This window comes from Ictidomys tridecemlineatus, chromosome 10 (assembly GCF_052094955.1).
Source record: "Ictidomys tridecemlineatus isolate mIctTri1 chromosome 10, mIctTri1.hap1, whole genome shotgun sequence".
NCBI lineage: Eukaryota > Metazoa > Chordata > Mammalia > Rodentia > Sciuridae > Ictidomys > Ictidomys tridecemlineatus.
The window spans coordinates 33948501-33971776 of record NC_135486.1 but is presented as its reverse complement, the minus strand read 5'-3'; the positions used below and the strand labels follow the sequence as shown (position 1 = coordinate 33971776).

The following is a 23276-nucleotide window of genomic DNA, read 5'->3' as shown; positions in this document are numbered from 1 at the left end:
TAATCCACCACACCCAGCTTAAAATTGTACACTTAAGGATACAATTCCATGGTTTTGATCATGTTCTGAGTTGTGAAACCATCACCACTTGGGTCATCTCAGAAGGAAAAACCCATATCCGTTAGCAGTCACCCCCTCACCCCTCTCCACACCACCTCCTGCCCTAGGCAACTACTAACCAATGCTCTGTAACGACTTATTCCCCCATTCTGGGCATTTCACATAAGTGGAATCATATACTCTGTGGTCTTTTGTGACCGGTCTCTCATTTAGCATAATGGCTGAATGGTACCCCATTGCCACATATTATTTATCCACCCATCTACTCTTGGGTATTTGGTTGATTTCACTTATTGACTATTATGAATAATGCTGCTATGAACATTCATATGCAAATTTTTGTGTGGATACATGCTTTCATTTCTCTTGAGTATATACCTACACATGGAGCTGCTGGGTCCTAGGGTGACTATGTTGAGGTAGGTTTTTAAAACAACCACCATTATCTGGTGCTGGGCTCCCAGAAGGCTCTGGCATGGATCTAGGGCAGGCTGAAAGGCAGAGAAGCCCTGAAGGGACAGGGAAAAGGTTTCTGGATGGGAGGTCAACCAAAGCCCAGCTCAGAAGGGAACTGGATTGGGATGTGTTCTGGGCCCAGGAAGGAGCCAGAAATTTGTGGGGCAGGTCTCAGAATTGCTTAAATGGGGTGTGAAGAATGAGTTTGTTACAAGGGGCAGGAGGACAGGCAGAGCTGGGTTTGTGGCAGGCAGTACTTGCAGACTAGAAGGAATTGAAGAGAGAGAGAGGTGGTGGGGGAGGTGGCTGAGGCAAGAGTGAATAGGGCAAAGAGAAGACTTTGACAAGCCTTCAATTCAGATGGTATTGACAGGGGAGAGGCCAGAGGAGGCTGGGAAAGGCTGGGGAAGCTATGAAAGTCACTTATCTGCTCCAATAACTCCGAGATAAGAGAAGTTCTCAGCTGCCCAGAGTGGTTGGACAGGTCCACAAGAAACCCGGGAAAACCTGTGCCTTCCGTCTAAGTGCCCTTTCCCTATCCTGTGTGATAAAGCACAGGCCTCTTCACCTGCCAACAGGTAGCTTTCCTTTCTCTCTTCTGAAAGGTTTCCTTCTTGTGCTGAGCAAGATTTTCCTAAGGACGGGCTAGTTCAGGTTCTTATGGCTGTAACTGCACCCTTCTTCCTCCCTCCAGGTCTTGCATGTGGTGACCTTTTTCAAGGTCTCTGTCTAGGCTAGAAGCCTCAGAGACAGAGAGATAGAGACAGAGAAAGGTTGGTGCTACCTTGAGCAGAGAGGGGCTCAAGTCCTCCTGGGCATCCCAGCTCTGCGGGCACCGCCCCTCCACTGCCTGCCCTGGGCGGCATCCAGAAGCCCCCTCCAGTCCAGGGTCCTGCAAGCCCTGTGCAGAGCCCAGAGAAGGAGGTGATGCCTGACTCTCTGATGTGTCATTCGTCACTTTCCTCTGCGCCCTCGCAACAGCTGGCCCTTGAAGATTTGTTAAACGAATCCCCCACTCCTGAGTGCCAGCCTGGCGCACTGGCTGGTAATCACTTAAGCTGAAAAGCACTTGCGGGGGTATTAGCATTTCAACTGAGGCAAGGCTGTGGCAGCAATGTTAGAGACTGGTGCAGGGCTGACGGAGGCACTGTTTATTTGGGGGTAGGGGGGCTACCTTGAGAACTACCCCAAGGGAGCTAGGTGCTTGACTAGACTTAGGGTTGCATCCCCCCATTTCGACTGGAAGTCTGCTTTTTTGCTTTTCACTGAAGGAAAGAGTTCTTTGTGACATTTTATGTTTGGAGTAGGAGGATTGAAGTTCAGAATTTAAACTTGAACCACTGATAGGACCTATCTCATTCTCAGAGATCCCAGCAAGAAGCCCCAGAGGCCCACCATTGGCTTCCCAGAGCTGCCAGAGTCCAGAAATGCTCAATCTACGAAGATTCACAGGGATACTCATCTCATGCCTATTCCTCCTCCACAGAATTTATGTTGACTGCTTCATCAAGCCACTGCCAAAGTATTAGTTCTAAAGTCAAATATCGAGGTACAAATCCTAGCTACGTCTCTTCTTAATAACTGTGTGATGTAGGGCAAGTTTCTTAACCTCTCTGTGCTTCAGCTTCCAATATATAACATGGAGAAAAAGTACTATTTTGCAGTGTTGTGGTGAAAATGGAATAGACTGATACAAGTAAAGTACTAATAGTGCCTGGCATGGAGTAAAGTTCAATATTATTGTTACCATCATTGAGTTTCTTTTCTGTGAGTCTATTTTCTCAGCAGGACCCTCTCTGTTGCCTGTTCAGAGCCCCAACTGAGTAAGAGCCACTCGCTGCACAAAACTAGTCAGGAAGAGATGACCCAGTTGGGTGTACATCTCCGCTCATGTCACAAAAGCAGGCCTGCCAACCTGTCACTTAGAATTATGTCCTTTCGTCTTCCTGTCCTTTGAACTATACATATTCCTAAAATATTTCAGGTAAGAAAGAGCTTAAGTCAGAATACTGAAAACACAACACAACACAACACTTTTCAGATTTAGAGATACTCTCTCTTCATTTCTGATTAAATTTCTAGGTAGAATGGATCTTGAGCTTTTTCTTGAAGTTTTCTGAATCTCCTATACATCTGATCTTATTCAAAACCCGTGAAAACTAGTGGTGTACATAAGGAGACTTATTATTTATTTATTTATTTATTTGGTACTGGGGATTGAACCCAGGGCTACTCTACCACTGGGCTCCACTCCAAGCTCCCTTTTTATTTTTAATTTCAAGACAGGATCTAAATTGCCCAGGCTGACCTTGAACTTGCAATCCTCCTGCCTCAAACTCATAAGTAGCTGGGATTACAGGCAGGCACTACCACACTTGGCTGAGATTTGGGTTTTTTTTTTTTCCTTTTTGTTGTAGATGAAAACTATACCTTTATTTTATTTATTTATTTTGATGTGGTGCTGAGGATCAAACCCATTACCTCACACATGCTAGGCAAGTGCTCTACCACTGAACCACAACCCCAGCCCAAGATCTGGTTCTTAAAAGCAGAATTCTTTGGTTTAAAGAGGATTTGGGGGAAAACGGGGCTAATGACTCCCTCGTTGCTAATGTTGGGTGAGTGTGGGTGGCTTAAACTAGGGTCCCCCTGCATTGACAAGTATAATTCTTCTCTCCATCAACTTTGGAAGTGAGGTGCAGAGGAAAACTCACCCTTCTGCACACTCCTAGGAGTGAGCCAGAGGGCAAGAGCTCTTGGCTCAGAAGGGCCCCGCCAGAGGTTTCTCAGGGATAGCCCAACTGTGGTTCTGTTCCCAGGCCAGCTGCCTGCTGGAGTCCCTGCAATCCAGGAAACCACTCAGTCAGGAGGGGGGGACTAGGGAAATAGGACAGCAGTGTCTGGGGTGAAGTCACCTATTCCCTGGCTCTGGGTCTGTTTTCCCAGTTGTAGGCAGTCATTACTGCTGTCCTTCCAGAAAGGCCTGGTACAGGTGGTGCTGTCCAATGAGCCAGGAGAAGGAGTCTCTACAATGGCATCCAAAGGGGCATCACTGGGCACTAGGCCAGGGAAAGTCCAGAGCTCTGTACTTCTGCAGAGGTCAGGGAGGAGTAACATGGGAGTAGGACTGAGGGGACCTTGGCACGAGCGAGGAGGATCACTTTACCAAGTTATGGATGAGGCTCTGGGCCTTTCTACCTGGCCTCACCAATACTGTCAGTGTGTGTTCTCAGAGACAGAAGGGCTCTGACTTCAGGGGCCAAGCAGTAACCATGTCCTGGCTCCCTCAGGGGCCAAACCACATAGAACCAACCCATCAGCCCCGTAGCCACCTGAGTACATAGCCGACAACCGATGTGGAGCTGACTGTGAGTGTAGTCACCCCTGGGCACCTGGTCAAACCACAGGCCAGCCCTGGCAACCAGCACTGCCCCTGAGCTGGCAGTCCCTCTGTTTTTCCACCTCACTGCTAACTGCACCCCCTTTCCTGCTCCCCGACAGCTGGGGCCACCGACAAACCTCAGACAAGCTGCGCAAGAGGGGTCCCTCTCCACCTCTGCAAACTCCATCACTCCTCTGCCCACGGGCTGGGTTGGGGGGAGCGGGTGAGGGCTGGTTTTACCCTCTTACAGGGGTAAGCAAAGACAAATAAATAATCCAGAAGTCACCTTCAGTCCCTAGAGTTTTCGGGGGGGGGGGAGCTGGGGTGGGGGAGGAAGGCAGCTGTTGGGCGAGGGCGGGCACAGCTGGCAGAGCTGGGTAAGGTGGTCGCCGCTCGCCAGAAGGTGGGAGCGACTGGCAGCCTGCGGCTGCAGGGGCAGCGATGAGGCGGGGGGGGGGGGGCAGGGAAGGGAGGTCGCGGACAGACCTGGGGCCACGAGTTGGGGCGCGCGGGCGAGGCACTCACGTCCTCTTGAAGACGCCCCCGAGGGCGCTGCCCAGCAGGAGGCAGAGCTGCTGCGAGAAGAAGACCCAGGAGATCTGGGGCAGGGAGCTGTGCGTCTGGCAGCGCAGGTCCAGCAGCGTGGGCCCCAGGAAGGCGATGCACAGGCCGAAGCTGAAGAAGACGCTCCAGTAGGTGAGCGTGGGCTGCAGGTTGCGGCGGAGCAGCTCCGACACGCGGCCGTCGCAGCCCATGGCCTCGGCTGCCGGGCGGGCTCGCGGCTGTGGCTCGGAGCGAGCCGGGTGCCGGAGTGCCGCGCGCCCGCGGGAGGCCAGCCGGGCCCGGAGGCCAGCGGCCGGGAGGGAGGGGCGGGGAGGGGCCGCCCGGCCAGGCCCGCCCTCGGTCCGCAGCGCGGGGACGCCTCTGCCGCCCTGCCCCGCGTCGGCTCCGAGCCTCTCTCGCGCGGTGCTGGGCGCCCGCCTCCCGCTGCTCGCCGAGCACCAGCGCTCGCCCGCCCCCGCGGCGGGGACCAACCCGCGCTCCCCGCGCTCCCCGCCCCCACTCCCAGCCGGCAGCCGGCCACCGCCGCTACACGGCCCCCAGGGGCCCCGCGCGCCCACTGCACAGCCTGGCAGACTGAGCGCCCGAGGTGTCCTGGTGCTCCCAGCGAGAGGCTGGAGAGCGCGACCCGCCTGCGCTCTACAGGGCGGGAGAGCCCCGAGGCCTCCCCAGCACACCCGCGGCTTTGTCCGCGGAGGAGACGCCGCGGAGCCTCAAGCCTGAAGTCCAGGGGCTCCGCAGATGCACTTCGAGGGCCTGTCAGTGCCTGTTTAGTCTTGCAATATGGAAAGCAAAATGTCATATATGCGTTTTATCTTAGGAGAGCATTCGCGGCTTCTATATAGTCTCAGAAGCTTAAGTTCATTGTCTTTTAGAATGAAACCCCCAGGATCTTCCCCACACCAAGCTCCCAGGAAGGGCTGAGCGTCTGTCCTCACCAGCCATCTCATCTACTCCCTGGAGGGGTGCGGGAAAGGGGATGATGTTCTTATTCTGATCAGACTCCAGCTTGGTCCTTCCCAGTGTGGGGAGGGGCTGTAGGAAGGAGAGCAGTTACCTGGAGTAATCCCAGGGGGAAATCTGAAATAATTCTTAGAAGGAGGCCGTGGGAAAGAGTTTTGGGACAGTTCTTTTTTTTTCGTTAGAAAAGGACTTGGTAGGGCAGAGGGGGTTATTTGGACTTCCAGGCTGGGTGTTCTCCCAGGACCCTGCTGGGGACCCAGACTGTCCCTCTCCCAGGCGGCCACGGTGGGTTCATATTTGGCCATGGTTCCTGTACTGGCCCCTAGAGGCCAGAGCAGTAAGCCCCTACTGTGTATCCTCTGCCCAGGTGTTCTAGTAGTGGCGAGAGTCATGACATCATGCCCATTTGCCCGCCAGGGGACCAAAACTGAAAGGATCAAGGAGGTGTTTGGGTGGGTGATCCCAAGAGGATTTGGCATGAGCCAACTTCTCTTGCAGATGAAGGTCCATCGAACAGTGACACTCCAACCTCTGCTCCATCCCTCTCAAGACGTTGAGTCCCAGAGGAGATGTCCAGGGTCTCTTGGGCTCAGTTGCTCTGTAGGTGATGATTAGTATTTACCGAATGATGATAATGGCGGGCCTGCACAGTATTTGTAATAAAATGAACAGTTATCCTCTGAAATGAAGGACAAATCATAATGACAAGTTTTTGAGTCCTCTCTGCCACTATCGCAGAATTCCAGAACCTTAGAATTAGGAGGCACAACCTCCAATGAAGTCCTTATCCCCACCATAGTCTCTGTTAATTGCTTGTCAGTTCTGTTCTTGTCTGACATCTGTATGGATGGGGGCCTTCTTGTCATTCCCTGGGGATCTGCTTCTAAGGTGGGTCAGCTCCGGTGGTAGGAAGAATCTTGTGCTAAACTGAAACATTCCCTATAACTGCTCCCCAGAGCCCCACAGATCTGCTCTGCGCATGTTAATTCTTCACGTACAAAGGCTTTGCCTACTGTTTTTGTTTTTCCAACTGAACATCTGAAATTATTTCATAATTTCCCTAGCTGGTGCTCTCCGCTGTATTGCCCTGCTAGCCCAGCTCCTCTGTCACAATGACAATGACTCTGCCACAGTGAAGCAGCCCACAGTATATGGATTGCTAGGAGCAGTCTGTAGCTTGATCTGGGGTGGTGGTTACTATCAGGACTCAAAGAATAATACCCTCCCCCAATTTTGCATTTTTTTGGCATGCTAAGCAATTTAACCTAGAGAAAATTTAAAAACCTGAAAAGAAGGCTCAGAATCCATATCACTATAGTTGGATGTGTGTGTGTGTGTGTGTGTGTGTGTGTTGTGTGTGTGTGTGGATGTGTGTATGCTGGATATTGAACCCAGGGCTTCATATGTTAAGCATATGCTCTACCACTGAGCTATATCACCAGCTCCTCCTGCAACCTGTCTTGTTTCTCTTCCCTCCAGTGCACAGAGAGGGGCTGTGGAATTCCCTTATCAGCATTAAGACCATACTGCAGAAGGGAACCCAGTTACTTTCTATCTTCACCCTGAAATCCTGTCATTTGGCTCAGAAAAGAAAACTGAGAAATGTAACATACCTGGATGGACTTTTGTGACAAGCTAATGTCTGTTCTTTGGGTTCTTTCAGATTCCAAGAGAGTGTCTCCATTCATTCCCCCCAAAATCCTTTAAAAGTCCTCAGAATTCACCTACATTGCTTGTATTTCCCATTCATTCTAAGAAAAAAGGGGGTAAGTTCCTGAATAATATTAAGCATGTGGCATGCTATGGTTTCTCACTTATGCAGGTTAGTAAATTTGTACACTTTTTCTCCCATTTTAAAAAATTTTTAAAAACATTTTTTTGGTTGTCAATGGACTTTTATTTTATTTATTTATATGTGGTGCTGAGAATTGAACCCAGGGCCTCACACATGCTATCAAGCTCTCAGTCATTGAGCCGCAACCCCAAGCACCTTTTCTCCCATTGACAAAGGTCAATTTATTCCTGCAAACTTCCAGGGGACAGAGGGAAGACTCTCTTCATCCCTACATTACCGAAGTGTCAATGTATATGAAAATTCACTAGACTGCACACTTAAGATTTTTGCACTCAGTTGTTTGTAAGTTATGCTGCAATAAAATAGTAAGAAACAAAAATAACAAGCAAAAATGAAGTGAGGCACTCCACTGTGAATACAAGACTCAGTCCCTTTAGAGGCAAAAGACCTGTTTGGTGCTGGCACTGAAGGAGACCTTGGGATGACCTTACAAGCAGGTAAGGAATCCATGTAGCAATGGGGTTCTGTATGAGGGATGGTTTGAAAGCCAGGAGAGGAAGTGTCTAATTCTACCTAGAAAGATCCATGGAGAGGTGACTTGGGACTTGGGTCAGGAAAGACTTTGCTTATTCACTCTCTTTCTTTATCTTTTCTTTTTTCCAGTATCACACAGTATTGACCTCCTGTTGATCAATTTAAACTCAGAAACCATGGAAGCAAAAAAACTGGATTTGGGGTCTGAGAACTGCAGTTCTAGAAAGCACAGAATCAGATGGCTCTGAATGAGTGCTCCAAAGAAACTCAGATTAGCCAGGACTTTAAAAGGGAAGGAGAAACTGAGGACCAAGGTAATTCTACAAGGTACATGGAAAGAAAGGTGTTGACATAGCAATGCTTTCCTTTTAGACTGTACATCATTGGGCCATTCATGACAGATTGCTGGGCTCTCTAGGTGTAAAGTTCATTTGTCATTTGTAAGGCCCGTTACAGCTGCAGCCTCCAATAAAAGGTGTTAATGGCTTCACAGCCTTGGCCCTGTTCAAAGGTTCTCATTCCTGTGTCATTTTCATGGCCAGTTTGAGAATGTCCTTTCCCAGGCAGCAGCCTAATAACATGCATAGGCCTGACCTCTAAGGCCTCTGGATTCCATTTTAAAATGTCCTTCAAAGGTCAGTTTTTATCCCAGTTTTCTTTTGGATTTCACATTCCTCTTGGAACCTTCCTCAAATAAATTCTATCTAAGCCGCATTTCCAACAAGGGCCTCATCTGCCTCTCTTTACCCCTACATGGTCCTCACAGAGTCAGCTCTTATAATCCACTAATTGCTCCTTTTCCTCCCCGACTGAAGCCATTTACACCTTGAGTTCTTGATGTGGGGTTGGTGTTTACCTACGTCTTAACTCATAATGCCTCGCTGAGAGCAGGTCCTGGATAAGTAGCTGGTGACTGGATTATTTGCACAACACCTTTACAATGACTTTTAGTTTTACATTTATATAGTTTATCTCCCAATTAAAACAAGTTCCTCAAGGGCGCTGGCTAATCTATTTTTCCCTTGTGTTATGTATTCAAATGTCACACACACACACACACACACACACACACACACACACACACACACACACACATGGATTTAACTCAGGAACACTTAACCACCGAGCCACATCTCCAGCCCTTTTTATTTTTCATTTTGAGATAGGGTCTCACTAAGTTGCTGGCTTTGAACTTGCAATCCTTCTGCTTTACTCTGGAGTCACTGTGATTATAGGTGTGTGCCACCATATACTGCTCAAATGTTTATTCTTGAGGCTGGAATAAAGCTCAGTGGTAAAGCCCTTGCCTGGCATGCCCATGACCCTAGATCCATCCAAAAAACCCCACTAACACCAAATCTCTTCTTGGTTGGGGCATTTTGTAGTCATTTTTTAAAAATGTACTGTCTATGATTTATTTAAAAATTTTCTTGTGTAATAAAGCATATCTTTTACTTTTAAAGAGTCTATATCAAACTTTTTTTTTTTTTTTTTTGGTACTGGGGATTGAACCCAGGATCACTTTACCCCAGTCCTTTTCATTTTTCATTTTGAGATAGGGTGTCAATGAATTGCTTAGGGCCTCCTTAAGTTGCTAGGGCTGGCCTGGAACTTGCTATCCTCCTGCCTCAGCGCTGGGATTACAGACATATACCAATGTACCACCACGTCCAACAATGTGGTCATTCTTAAATTTGAAAGGCAAAATCTTGGTTTTGGGGCTGGGGATATAGCTCAGTGATTGAGTGTTTGCCTAACATTCTGTGTAGGCTCTGGGATCCCCCAACACCTCGAAAACAAATAAAACAAAAACCCTAGATGATCCCTTAACTACCTTCTGATTTCCCTTCTTATAAATTGAAAGGGAATTGTCTCCATCTCTCAAAAGCTCCAGAAAGCAATCTGAGACCCCGAAATGTGGAACAACTGAATCTCCAGAAAGAGAGAGTCTGCAGAGGTGAAGATCTGTAGCTCTGGAGACCAATCAATTCATTGCTGTGAGGGCCAGCTCCCTCCAGAAGTGTATTTTGACCTTCCTAGGTTCCCTCTTTGGGGGCTCCCAACCTATCCCAGAGATAATTATCTGTTTACTTCTGCTCTTCCAATGCACAAACCTCAACATTGGGTTTATGCATTGCTGGGTGCCCAGATTTTCAACTTCCTGGTATACTGAAGTCCTGTGATTACATGTGGAAGTTGATAAGCAAAAACTCCATCACAGAGCTTGGCCCATCCTCAGGTAATCTATGTCCTGGGAATAACACAGGAGAAGGTAAACAAGGTACTATAGCACAGAGGAAATAAAAGCCAGATGCCCTTACCCACCGAGATTCCTTAGGATTCAAACCCATTTTGTTCTTGTTAGTTTCTATTATAATTGAAAACCTTAAATATATTTTTTTTCAAATGAACAAGGAGCTGTATCACCAGCCTAGAGGGGACTCACGGAGGCTTGGACTGATTATCATGCTTGGCAGGATCTTTGAAGTGACCACAGGCCTGTCCTTGGTCCCCAGGGCCCTTTGTGATTTCTGCTTCCCAGATTGGCAGGAGCAGGAGATTGAAGCCTCCAGTTTAAGGTCATTAAGCACATCCTGCAGTGTCTCTGGCCATTCTGGGGCATAAGGCCATCCCTCCCCCCACTTCCGGAGTTTATCATCTCAGCTGCCACATCACTGCCCTGCTAGCCAGTTTGGAGAGTGGATTGGCAGACTCTGGAGTTGGTATGGGTGGATAGCTTGTGCCAGGGACCACACCTGGGTAGCCAGGTGACCTACCACTACATGAACAGAAACAGCAGACAGGGGTGTGTGCATGAGGTGCCTCCTTTAACAAATATCCTGATAGGGCTGGGGTAGTCGCTCAGTAGTAGAGCTGCTAGGTTGCCCAGCACGTGTGAGGCACTGGTTTCAATCCTCAGCACCACATAAAAATAAATAAATAAAGTTCTTGTGTCCATCTACAACTAAAAATATTTTTTAAAAATATCCTGATAAATTCTTTAGTGTTCAGTCTGCCTGGAAGGTGAAGGAAGTGGTCACTGCAGGTATCAATGAGGATAGGAAGGAGAGGAGGAGGTGAAATGACTCAGAAGCATCTTAGAGTTAGACCAGTGGCCACAAACATCCTGGTGAGATGGTGCATAATATGTGCTAGTGCTTAAAATTACCAGCTGAGTCAGGTGAAGCAGTGCACAACTATCCCAATGACTCAGGAGGCTGAGGCAGGAGGATTCAAGTTCAAGGCCAGCCTCAGAGACATAGCAAGGCCCTCTTCATCTTAGTAAGACTTGTCTCAAAATAAAAAATAAAAAGGGCTGGGGATGTAATCTCAGTGATAAAGCAACACTGGGCTCAATCCCCAGTACCAGAAGAAAAAAAAATTACCAGTTGAAGCTAGCCTAACTTTGAGGGTCTGGAATTATCTAATGCAACCTCCCACTCACAAGCAGAACTCCATTTCCACCATCCCTGCCCGTAGCCACTTGGCCTCAGCCCGAGCATGCTGAGGCTCAGAGTCAGAGGGATTTAATCCATGCTGTGAGACCTGTAGAAAACTGAGCCTTAGGGTGTCTCTAAAATGGAGAGAATCACAGTCCCCTTACAGTAGAGAAAACATTGCAAAAGTATATAACACAAGAGCTGATACATTGGGTTCCCATAAACCCCAGTTTTCATCATTATTATTATTAACAAAAGCACAAACAACTCTCCGTTTATACACACTAGGACGGGGACTACCAGAGTGTGCTCCTGAACCAGCAGCAGCAGCAGCAGCAGCAGCATGTCCCTGGAAACTAGTTAGAAATACAAATTGTGAGTCTTGCCCCAAACCTGCTGAATCAGAGACTCTGGGAAAAAGGCTCAGTAATTTGTGTTCTAACAACCCTCCAGGGCATGCAGATGCAGCTAAGGTTCGAGATCACTGCTTTAAAGCTGCAAAGAAAAAGTCTAATTCTCATTCTGCAGAGAGTCACTCACCATCTGAAGACACTGTGTTCTTTGTTCCTAACATCATCTTCTCCACTTCCTTCAGCCATTCCTCATGTAGTGGGTAGTTCCTTTGTCCTTCTTATCTTGCCATCATGACATGCTCTGATTGTCTGTGACCCTTTCTTTACAAAGGGTGGCTCCCAGCCCTGCAACCCTGGATTCCTGTGGTTTGAGCAGCACTTAGTGCAATGTTTTGTTTTGTTTTTAATTTTTACTTTTTATTTGTTCTTTTTAGATATATATGACAGTAGAGCGTATTTTGACATACTATACATACATGTCCGATTCATTCTACTGTCTTTCCTATTCCCATCCCCCATTCCTTCCCTTCATTCCCTTTTGTCTAATCCAATGAACTTCTATTCTTCCCTTCCCCTCCCTTATTGAATGTTAACACTCACATATCAGGGAGAACGTTCGGCCTTTGGTTTTGGGGGATTTTACTTACATGATATTGTCCGGCTCCATCCATTTACCAGCCAAAGCCATAATTCATCTGTTGAAGAGCACCTAGTTTGGTTCCATAGCTTAGCTATTGTGAATTGAGCTGCTATGTGTCACTACAGTATGATGATTTTAAGTCCTTTGGGTGCTTACTGAGGAGTGGGATACTGAGTCAAATGGTGGTTCCATTTCAAGTTTTCCAAGGAACTCCATACTGCTTCCCAGAATGGTTGCACCAATTTGCAGTCCCACCCTTAACGTATGAGTGGACCTTTTCCCCCACATCCTCACCAACATCTATTGATAATTGCCATTCTTTCTGGAGTGAGATTGAGTCTCAGTGTAGTTTTTTTTCTTTTTCTTTTTTTTTTAAGAGAGAGAGAGAGAGAGAGAGAGAGAGAGAGAGAGAGAGAGATTTTTTTAATATTTATTTTTTAGTTATTGGTGGACACAACATCTTTGTTTGTATGTGGTGCTGAGGATCAAACCCGGGCCACACGCATGTCAGGCGAGCATGCTACGGCTTGAGCCACATCCCCAGCCCTCTCAGTGTGGTTTTAATTTGCATTTCTCTAATTGCTAGAGGTGTTTAACATTGTTTCATATATTTGTTGGTCATTCGTATTTCTTCTTTGTGAAGTGCCTGTTTAGTTCCTTTGCCTATTTATTGATTGGGTTATTTATTTTTTGGAATTAAGATTTTTTTTAAGAGAGAGGGAGAATTTTTTAAATTTATTTATTTTTTAGTTTTCGGTGGGCACAACATCTTTATTTCATTTTGAGGATCGAACCCAGTGCCCCTCGCATGCCAGGCGAGTGCACTACCACTTGAGCCACATCCCCAGCCCTGGTGTTAAGATTTTTGAGTTCTTTATATATCATGGAGACTAATGTTGTATCTGAGGTGCAGGTGGCAAAGATATTTTCCCATTATGTTGGCTCTCTCTTCATGTTCTTGATGATTTGCTTTGCTGTGAGGAAGCTTTCAAGTTTGATACCATCCCATTTATTGATTTTACTTCTTAGTGCAGTGGGCTTGCTGCCACCTTTCTTCTGCCTGCTCTGGGACAAACACATGACACACAGCAACCTTGTGTTTGCTTTTTGGATGGAAGTTAGACTTACCACAGAAAAGTGCACAAGTCTTAAGTGAATAAACTGGTGAATATTTACATGTCTACCCACACATGTGACCACTCCTCAGATGGAGAAATAGAATATGTCTAGTATCCAACCCAGAAACAGCGGGGTGCTTGCTCAGCATTATGCCCATGGGAACAGTAGTTTCTTCTCCTTTATTGTTTTCTCTTATGTGGACACATCACAATATATTTATCTCATATACTATTGGTAGGCATTCAGATAGTTTCTAATGTGAAGTTATGATAAATAAAGCTGCTCTAAACATTCACAAACTATTATTATTATTATTATTAGTGGTGCTGGGGATTGAACCCAGGACCTCATGCATGCAAGGCAAGCACTCTACCAACTGAGCTATATCTCCAGCCCCGCCCTTATTCTTTTGAGTATATAAAAATGAAAGGAAATTGTCATGTTATAAATAGACCTGATTTTAGTGGATGCCACTGGTTTTCCAAAGTGGTTGGGTTCTGGCCATGCACCTAGCTGTGCCCACTCAGGGCCACCACTGGAGTTCCAGTTACTCTACTTCCTCGTTGACCCTTGGCATCATTGATCATGTTAATGGTAACCATCCTGTTGGGGTGCACCAGTGTCTCAGTGTTTTTCAGTTGCATTTCCCTCGTGACAAATAAGGTTCAGTATCTTACCATATGCATCCATATTTGCATACTCTTGTTTGTGAAATGACCCTTCAAGTCTTCTGCCTGCTTTTTTTTAACATTTAAAAACATTTTAAGTGACACATAATGATCATACCTATATTTATGTGTACAATGATCAGATCTGTATAATTGGAGAATTCATCACCTTAAACATTTATAATTTCTTTGTATTGGGAGCATTAAAAATCCTCTCTACTAGTTATTTTTTAATTGGACTGGGGGCACAGCTCACTGATAGAATGCTTTTCTCGAATTCTTGAGGCCCTGGGTTCAATCCCCAGCACCACAAATAATAATAATTGTCGGGCTGGGGATTGTGGCTCAGTGGTAGAGCACTCACTTAGCACGTGTGAGGCCCTGGGTTTGATCCTCAGCACCACATAAAAATCAATAAATAAAATAGAGGTATTGTGTCCAATTATAACTAAAAAAATAAATATTAAAAATAATAATAATAATTGGTGTCCACAGTGATTACCCCATTGTTACCCCACTGTGTGACAGAACATCAGAAGTTATTCCTACTAGTCCAACAACTAACCACCCTCTCTCTCACCCTTCCAAGCCTCTGTTAATGTCTTTCTATTCTGTAATGAGTATGAATGTATTTTCTTGGCAGCGCTAGGATCAAATCCAGATCCTTGCTCACACGAGACAAGTGCTCTACCACTGAGCTACATCCCTCACCCCAAGATCAACTTTTTATATTCTACTAACAAGTGAGAACATGTGATATTTATCTGTCTATGTCTGACTTATTTCACTTAACATACTGTCCTCTAGTTCCATTCATGTTGAATAAGATTTCATTTTTTATAGCTGAATAATATTCTGTTATGTATGTGTACCACGTTTAGTTTATCTGCTCATGCATTGATGGATACCTTGATTGATTCCATGTCTTGACGGTGGTGAAGAGTGCTGCAGTACACATGGCAGTGCAGATGTCTCTTTGACATACTGACTTCCTTTCCTTTGGATATAAATCCAGTAGTGAAGTAGATAGATCAGATGGTAGTTCTATTTTGCAGTTTTTTTGAGGAGCCTCCCCATTGCTTTATGTCATGAATGTACTAATTTACATTCCCACCAATAATGTGTATGAGTTCTCCTTCCTCCATTCTTGCCAGCATTGATTGTTTTTTATGTTTTATTTTTTTGGTAATAGCCATTCTTCCTGGGGTGAATGGTACCTTAGTGGCTTTGATTTTCATTTCCCTGATGGTTAGTGACGTTGAGCATTTTTTAAATTTGATCTTTTTGTCATTGAGCTGTTTGAGTTCCTTACACATTCTGGTTGTTAATCCCTTCTCGGATGAATAGTTTGCAAATATTTGCTCCCATGCTGATAGTTGTCTCTTCTCCGCTGATTGTTTTCTTTTCTGTGCAGAAGCTTTTTAATTTGATGTGATGCCATTTATTAATTTTTGCTTTTGTTGCCTGTGCTTTTGGGGTTATATACACAAAAGTATTTGCCCAGACCAATGCCCACTGTTTTCTTCTAGTTGTTTCCTAGTTACTGGTCTTACATTTACGTTTACATTCATTTTGACTTGATTTCTTATTTTATTTATTTTTCAATGAAAAATTTAGAATTTTTATTCTATGCAATATAAAATAATATACATAGGTTTGAGACATGATTTCGTAGTTTTTACTTTAGTTAAAAGAAAGACAACGAGAAAAAGGTTTATCAATCTCTCAGTCCCTTTTATAAAAAGTTACTGTTGAAACCAACTGTTACTTACATGTACAACCACCAACTCCGAATAAAATATGAATTATACCTAGGAATTGGAATTTACCTAGATGAGCTCTGGCTGCTTTTTTAAAAATGCATAATTACTTCATAGAACACTGTTTGACTTGATTTTTAATGTGGTGAGAGATGGGGGCCTAGTTCCTTCTTCTGTATATGGATATCCAATTTTCCCAAAACCAGTTATTTTTTTTAAGGAGAGAGAGAGAGAGAGAGAGAGAGAGAGAGAGAGAGAGAGAGAGAGAGAGAGAGAGAGAGAGAGAGAGAGAAAGAAGAAGAAGAAGAAGAAGAAGAAGAAGAAGAAGAAGAAGAAGAAGAAGAAGAAGAAGAAGAAGAAGAAGAAAAGAGAAGAGAAGAGAAAGGAAGAAAGAGAAGAGAGAGAACTCTTTTCATTTTGTTTATTTATTTATTTTTGGTACCTGGGATTGAACTCAGGGGCTCTCAGCCACTGAGCCACATCCACAGCCCTATTTTGTATTTTATTTAGAGACAGGGTCTCACTGAGTTGCTTAGGGCCTTGCTTTTGTTGAGGCTGGCTTTGAACTCACAATCCTCCTGCCTCAGCCTCCCAAGCTGCTGGGATTACAGGTGTGTGCCACTGCACTGGCCCAAAACCAGATATTGAAGATACTGTCCTTTCTTCTATGTATGTTTTGGTGTCTTGTTGAAATCAGCTGGCTGTAAATACATGGATTCATTCCTGGGTTCTCCATTCTGTTCCATTGGGTTTTATGCCAGTATCGTGCTGTGTGGGTTACTATAACTTTGTAGTATGTCTTTTATGTGTTTGTTTATAGGGTGGGGATCAAACCCAGGACTTCATGCATCCTAGGCCACTGAGCTCTAGCATGGACTCCATCTCCAATCCTGCAGTATATTTTGAAGTCAGGGATTGTGATGCCTCCAGCTTTGTTTTTTTTTTAGGGTGGGGGATACTGGGGATTGGACTTAGGGGCACTAGGCCACTGAGCCACATCCCCATCCCTATTTTGTATTTTATTTAGAGACAGGGTCTCACTAAGTTGCTTAGTGTCTTGCTTTTGCTGAAGCTGGCTTTGAACTCGTGACCCTCCTGCCTCAGCCTCCCAAGTCGCTGGGATTACAGGCATGAGCCACACTGCCTGGCTGTCCAGCCTTGTTCTTTTTGCTCAGGATTGCTTTAGCTATTTGGAGTCTTTGTGGTTCTATATGAATTGTAGAAGCTTTTTTTTTTCCCCTATAGCTATGAAAAAAGTTGGTATTGTTTATAGGAATTGCTTCTGTCTACTTTTAATATTAAGGTTGTCCACCTCTTTGAAATTTATTTAGGAGTTGTTGATATTCTGGATCTGAGTTCTTTGTTCATTACATGGGTTGTAAATATTTTCTCTTTGAACCATCGATTATCTTAATATTCAAAAGGAATCCATGAGGTTGGCATGACTGTCTCTATTCTATGGATAAGGACACCGAGGCTCCAGAGGCAGAGTACTTTGCCCAAAGTCAAAGGTAAATGGTGAAGCTTAGTATCCTGACTCTAAAGGTGTCCAGGTGTCCTGACTCTAAAGTCAGAGTCCTTCCCATGAGACCATCTGTCCCTCACAGTCAGTTTACACTTAGGCACCTAAGGCCAGTGTGTGAGCCTGTAGCTGTTTGCATTTCCCCCACAGGAATTGCTAGGAATCAAGTCTTTCTATCTTGTCTATGTGGCTGAGTTTTTTTAATCAAAATGCAGAACTTGATATATATATATAAAATAATGGAAAGAACCTGGAGCTGGGAGTGAGACGCCTTGGATTTGGGTTCCGGCCATGCACCTGGCTGGGCCCACTCAGGGCCACTGCATCGACATCATGAGCCTCAGTGGAGTTTCCTCAATTGTCAAGGTTGATGTGGGATTAAATGAGAACATGTGCGGAACCCCTGATAGAACACTCCTTGTGGTGCTTAGCAGTCGCCCTTCCCTGCTCTGGAGTCTCATTTAAATAGTTTGGGCTCCTCTTGCCTGGATTCTGGCTCAGCCATGCCATAGAGGGCTCTCTCTCCAGCTGGGCATGTACCTCACGTTCATATGCGATGTGATGAATAGACACCCAAATCGTTGAGAAAAGTACTGAACACGATACGCCATTCTCCCCGTTTTTGTTTTTTTTTTTTTTTTTGCACCAGTAGTTGAATCCAGGGGTGCTTAACCACTGAGCCACATCCTGGGCCCTTTTTAATATTTTATCTAGAGATAGAGTCTTGCTGAGTGGCTCAAGGCCTCAATAAGTGGCTGAGGCTGGCTTTGAACCTGCGATCCTTCTGCCTCAGCCTCCAGAGCTGCAGGGATTACAAGCATGCGCCACAGTGCCCACCCTACTCCTATTTTTTTATTAACCTTTTGGGACTCAAATGAACTATTCATTCTGTTGGGAGTCCCTCCCCCCGCCCACCCGCCCACTCAGGGCTGTCCCAAGTGCCTGCCTTGTGCTCCCTCCATTTCCTAACTTACTGCCCACCCTTCTAATGATTAGCTGAGGTGTCCACAATGCAGCCTGAGGATGGAGATTAGTTTGCTTGTTCATTCTTATGTGTTGATTGCCTGGCACACAGCAGTTATGCAGAAAATAGTGGCTAAACAAGTATGCATTAAATATAGTAGTTAAACCACTATAACCTTTAACTTAGGAAACTCTGAGTCAAGAAATATTAGTGGAGGATTTCATGAATGATGTACAATTTGTCAAATCCTCAGGCCACATATTAGAATCACCTGCAAACTTTAAAAAGTCAGATTCTCTGGTGGGTGGAGTCCTGTGCTGGTATTTTGCAAAAGTTCCCTGGGCTTGTAATATGCACCTAAGGGTGGAGATCAGTGTTTCAGGGAACCACAGCCACTTCTGGATACCCTGTTCCACTTAGGTACATCATTAATGCCTTTATTGAATTACACTTGTGGTTTGTGTCTCACTTGAGTGTCCCTATGACATAGCTATGTGACTCTTGTTCCCTGGAGTTATAGGAGATGTCATTGCTGATGGATTCCCTTTATAAAGATGCACAAGAACTTGAAGCTAATGTATGAAATATGATATGTCAAGAGCTTTGTAAGGTTTTGAACAACCAATAAAATATATATATATATATATATATATATATATATATATATATATATATATATATATATCCTAAAAAAAAAAAAAGATGCACAAGAGACATTTCTTAGACATCAGCACAAGAAAAAGCTGTGATTCCCTCTGAGCAGTCGATTTGAGTGCTTATTTATGGATGCTGGGAATCATTTAATTAATACTATTTTCCTAGCTTGTAATAACTTCTAGAAATCTCCCAAAGTTATGGTCCACCTTTATCACCTATATAGAATTTTAGGATGTGTATGTTGTGGATTAACTGAGTTCCTCTATTTTCCTTTTCTCTTCACCCTCCCTTCTTCATCCCCCCCCTCCTTATACTGGGTTTTTTTGTTTGTTTGTTTGTTTGTTTTTGGTACCAGGGATTGAACTCAGGGGCACTCCACCACTGAGCCACATCCCCAGCCCTATTTTGTATTTTATTTAGAGACAGGGTCTCACTGAGTCGCTTAGTGCCTTGCTTTCGCTGAGGGTGGCTTGGAACTTTCAATCCTCCTGCCTCAGCTCCTCAAGCTGCTGGGATTACAGGCCTATGCCACTGTGACTGGCATTATACTGCTTTTTGATTGACATTAATTCACATATCATAAAATGCATCCTTTTAAAGTGCATAATCTAGTGGATTTTAGTATATTTGCAAGATGTGGGGATTTATCATCCCTACCTAATTCCAGAACATTTTCACCACCCCCAAAGAAGCTCATACTCATTAGCAGTGACTCTCCAGTTCTTCCATCCCTTGCCCTACTTACTGTCTCTAAGGATTTGCATTTTCTGGAGGTTTCATATAAATAGAATCCTACAATGATGCTTTTTATGTCTGGCTTCTTTCACTTAGTATAATGTTTTCAAGGATCATCTGTGTTGTAGCAAGCATACATTAGCACTCCTCGTTCCTTTTTATAGCTGAATAATATTTCATTGTATGGATGTACCACATTTTGCTAAACCATTTATCGACTGATTGATATTTGGCTATTATGAATTATACCACTGCGAACATCTGTATACAAGTGTTTAAATGACCAGGTTTCAATTCTCTTTGGTATATACTTAGAGGTGGTTTGATGGTTCATGTAGTAACTTTTTGTTTAGGCTTTTTGAGACCCTTTCCTCATTAAAAATATTTTTTGTCTTGTTGTATTGTACATATCTCTGTAAGCCACTGCAAACCTCTCTTTTTGGAATGAAGCAGAGTATAAATAAAAATAAATCACAAAGCACTCCCAAGCCATCTGTTTAATAATCTGTGCTAGAATTTTGCCAGGATTCTATACTGAGCCATTTGGTCTATAGTTTCCAGAAATACCTTCTGCCTCCTTGTAAAAATCAGAACATTCGCTCATCCCCAATGCGTCTGAGTTGTTTTTCGGTCCTACCTGCAACGTGTTTCATGATGCTGGTGTCTAATTCATCTGAGTCTGGCCTCCAGACTCGGCTTCAGCCCCAACAGGCCTCACCAGCTACCCTCTCATCTGTCTTATGATGGGCTCAAAATTTTTTTTTGTATCAAAATAATTCATGCACAGAGATAAAAATAAACTAGAACAGAGGAGCCTACGGAGATGAGTCCCCTACCTCGTCCCTCCCCACCCCTAGTCTTGCTTCCCAGAGGCAACAGCTTCTAACTCTTTTAGCTCTTTATTCTGGGAACAACTTCCATATCTCAAAATAATATGCTTATGCTGCTGCTCCTTGGGTTTTCAAGCTTGAATATCCTCTATTGATTTATAACTATGAGAGATGAGGATTTAATTCATACACATCATCCAAACAACCCCTCCACCTACCCCGCTCCCAATATGGTTCTGTTTTTATTTAGTTTTTATTTCTGTTTTGCTCTAAGGAAAATAACAATAAATCTGTTGATTACCTTTGTTGCTTTAAGTAACATATTTGCAACTTTATTATTCATTTCACCAGCTAGTGATAGTAGTTTTTACTCGCTTTTTTTTTTTTTTTAACTCAGTACCAGTCAGGTATGCTCTATCACTGAGCTATATACCAAGGCCTTTTTTTAAAAAAAAATATTTTTTATTTGTTGATGGACCTTTATTTTTTTTAATTTATTTGTATGTCGTGCTGAGAATGGAACCCAGTGCCTCATGCGTGCTAGGCGAGCGTGCTACTGCTGAGCCACAACCCTAGGCCCGGTTCCAAGGCCTTTTGATTTTTCATTTTGAGACAGGGTCTCACTAAGTGGCCCAGGCTGGCCCCCAACTTGTGATCATCCTGCCTCAGCCTCCTGATTAGCTGGATTTACAGGCAGGCATCTCACTAGCCTAAATGTTCATTTACATCTTCATTTTCTAACCAAAATCAGGTCTTCTGTGCTTTGCCTACAGATAAGTTCTAAAAGTTTATTTATCTATCTATTTTTGGTAAATAAATAAATAAAAACCTAGGGTCAATTAACCACTGAGCCTTTTTGATTTTTTATTTTGAGACAGAGTTTCTCTACGTTGCTCAGGGTTTCCATAAATTGCTGAGGCTGGCCTTGAACTTTCAATCCTCCTGCCTCAGCCTCTCAAGTCTCTGGGAGTCCATCAGATTCTAAAAGTTTAAATTCAATACATAGTGTTTAGATTTTGTAAAAATGTAAATATTTTACATTTATCACAGAGCCACACAATATTCCATACTAATTTCCTTTCATTTATTTTTTTAGTTTTTCGTTTCCTCGGTGTCTTAGAATGAGTTCTGTTGCCAATAACCCAATATCACAAGAAGTTATACAGAAAAGTGGTGTATTGCGGCTCATGGTTCTGGCCCCAGGTCAAGGGCTGAATCTACGGATGGTCTTGCTGGCAGAGTCAGTCAGGAGTCAAGGCAGCACAGGGCAAGACACAGTGAGAGTGCATGAGAGACCCCACCAAACTGGCATTATAGCAGATCCTTTCTCAAGATAATCCATTAATCCATTTATCCATTAATAGATGAATGACTTCCTGAAGGGCCATCTGTTTCCGCCTCTTAATATCTTATAATGGTATTAAATTTTAATGAGAGTTTAAGAGGGAACAAGCCACTTTCAGACCTTGGCCCTGAGTACAGGTCCTCCTTTTCCCCAGGGACCTGTCACCCAGAGCCCTCTGTCCTTCTGCGCTCATCTGGGCTGTGACTTTTCTGCCCCATTGCTGTTGAATTGGGACTTCTTCCTTTCACTTTTCTCTTTTTCGTCTTTGTTTATGCTTTCATTTTGCTCTGCCACATCGATAGCAGGAACTTAGAGAGGCTGCCTTGGCGAAATGCAGACTGTGTCTGGGGCCTGCAGATACCCCGATGGGGGGTGGGGGTTAACTGAAAGCAGAAATGCCTTCATTTTGTGTGTCTTCAAATTCCTGCTCAGCTCTGCACATAAGCATGTTAATCATTTAAGGTGTGTTCATCTGAAAACAAGTCATACAAGATTGATTAGCCCTGAATTTACTTAACCTATCTTGTCGTCCTTTAAGGCCAAGGCAGGATTTGCAGGGACATTTGTACTGCCCTGCGTTGGACCCCTCGTGTGGCACTTAGAAGTCTCCAGTCATTGCCTTAGGTTTTCTCAGAGCAGCAGAGCCTTGCAGGCAGACCACTCCCATATGAGGCTGTCCCGCTAAACAGGAGCACATCTCATGGGAACTGAATTGACCCTTTTCAGAACCACAGACCTGACAGAGCAACAAGAGGAAATTACCTGTTCTCCTCCGGAGCCACCTTGCAGAACCAGAACTGAGATAATGATCAACCAGAGCACAGTTTGACCAAGACTGCCTACTAGGAATGCCTCTCACCCCCTGATCTGACCCTTCCTCCATTTAAACCTCAAGTTCACACGAACACCCGCAAGACAGGGTGGAAATGCTCGACCTCACTGTGCCTTCTCAGTACTGCCATATCGATTCGATTCAAGTTCCTTTCTGCTTTTTAACTATTACTTTTTCTGTTTGGATTTTGGAGTGAGTGGCTAGACCTGGTTTGTTGGAACAACCAGAGTCAGGCCTCTGGACTCCAGTAACATCTTCAAGTAATTTCTCAAGAAGGGATGTTTATTATGTACATCTTCTGAGCCCTTTTTACCTCAGAGTGTCATTGTCCTACCCTCATATCTGAATGGCAGTTTGGACAGAAATGTAAAACTCTTGGTTAAATATTGTCTTTGTCAGCTAGATGTGGTGGTACACACCTGTGATTTTAGTGACTCAGGAGGCTGAGATAGGAGGATGGCAAATTCAAGGTCAGCCTCAGCAACATAGTGAGACCCTGTCTCAAACAAACACACAAAAAAATTTTAAAGGACTGAGAATGTAGCTCAGTGTTAAACACTCCTGGGAGAGAGAAAGAAAGAAAGAAAGAAAGAGAGAGAGAGAGAGAGAGAGAGAGAGAGAGAGGGAGGGAGGGAGGGAGGGAGGGAGGGAGGGAGGGAG

At 44.4% G+C, this 23276-nt stretch overlaps 1 protein-coding gene and 1 long non-coding RNA gene across 3 annotated transcripts in view; one reads left to right on the top strand and one right to left on the bottom strand.

The window, feature by feature from the left end:
• The window catches only part of Slc60a1 (solute carrier family 60 member 1), a 29941-nt gene extending 25115 nt beyond the window's left edge, over positions 1-4826 (bottom strand). The window contains exon 1 of one of the 2 annotated variants that reach the window (XM_078022701.1): positions 4424-4826. In XM_078022701.1, coding sequence (XP_077878827.1) covers positions 4424-4653 — 230 coding nt within the window. In that variant the 5' untranslated portion in view covers positions 4654-4826. Of the gene's footprint in view, positions 1-4035; positions 4146-4423 lie in introns of those variants that run through there. The other variant, XM_078022702.1, reaches the window with a different exon arrangement.
• LOC144367194 (uncharacterized) lies at positions 4365-23225 on the top strand. Its single transcript, XR_013426494.1, has 2 exons — positions 4365-7714; positions 7881-23225. It is a non-coding gene; the product is annotated as an uncharacterized LOC144367194 (long non-coding RNA).
• Positions 23226-23276: the final 51 nt, after the last annotated feature.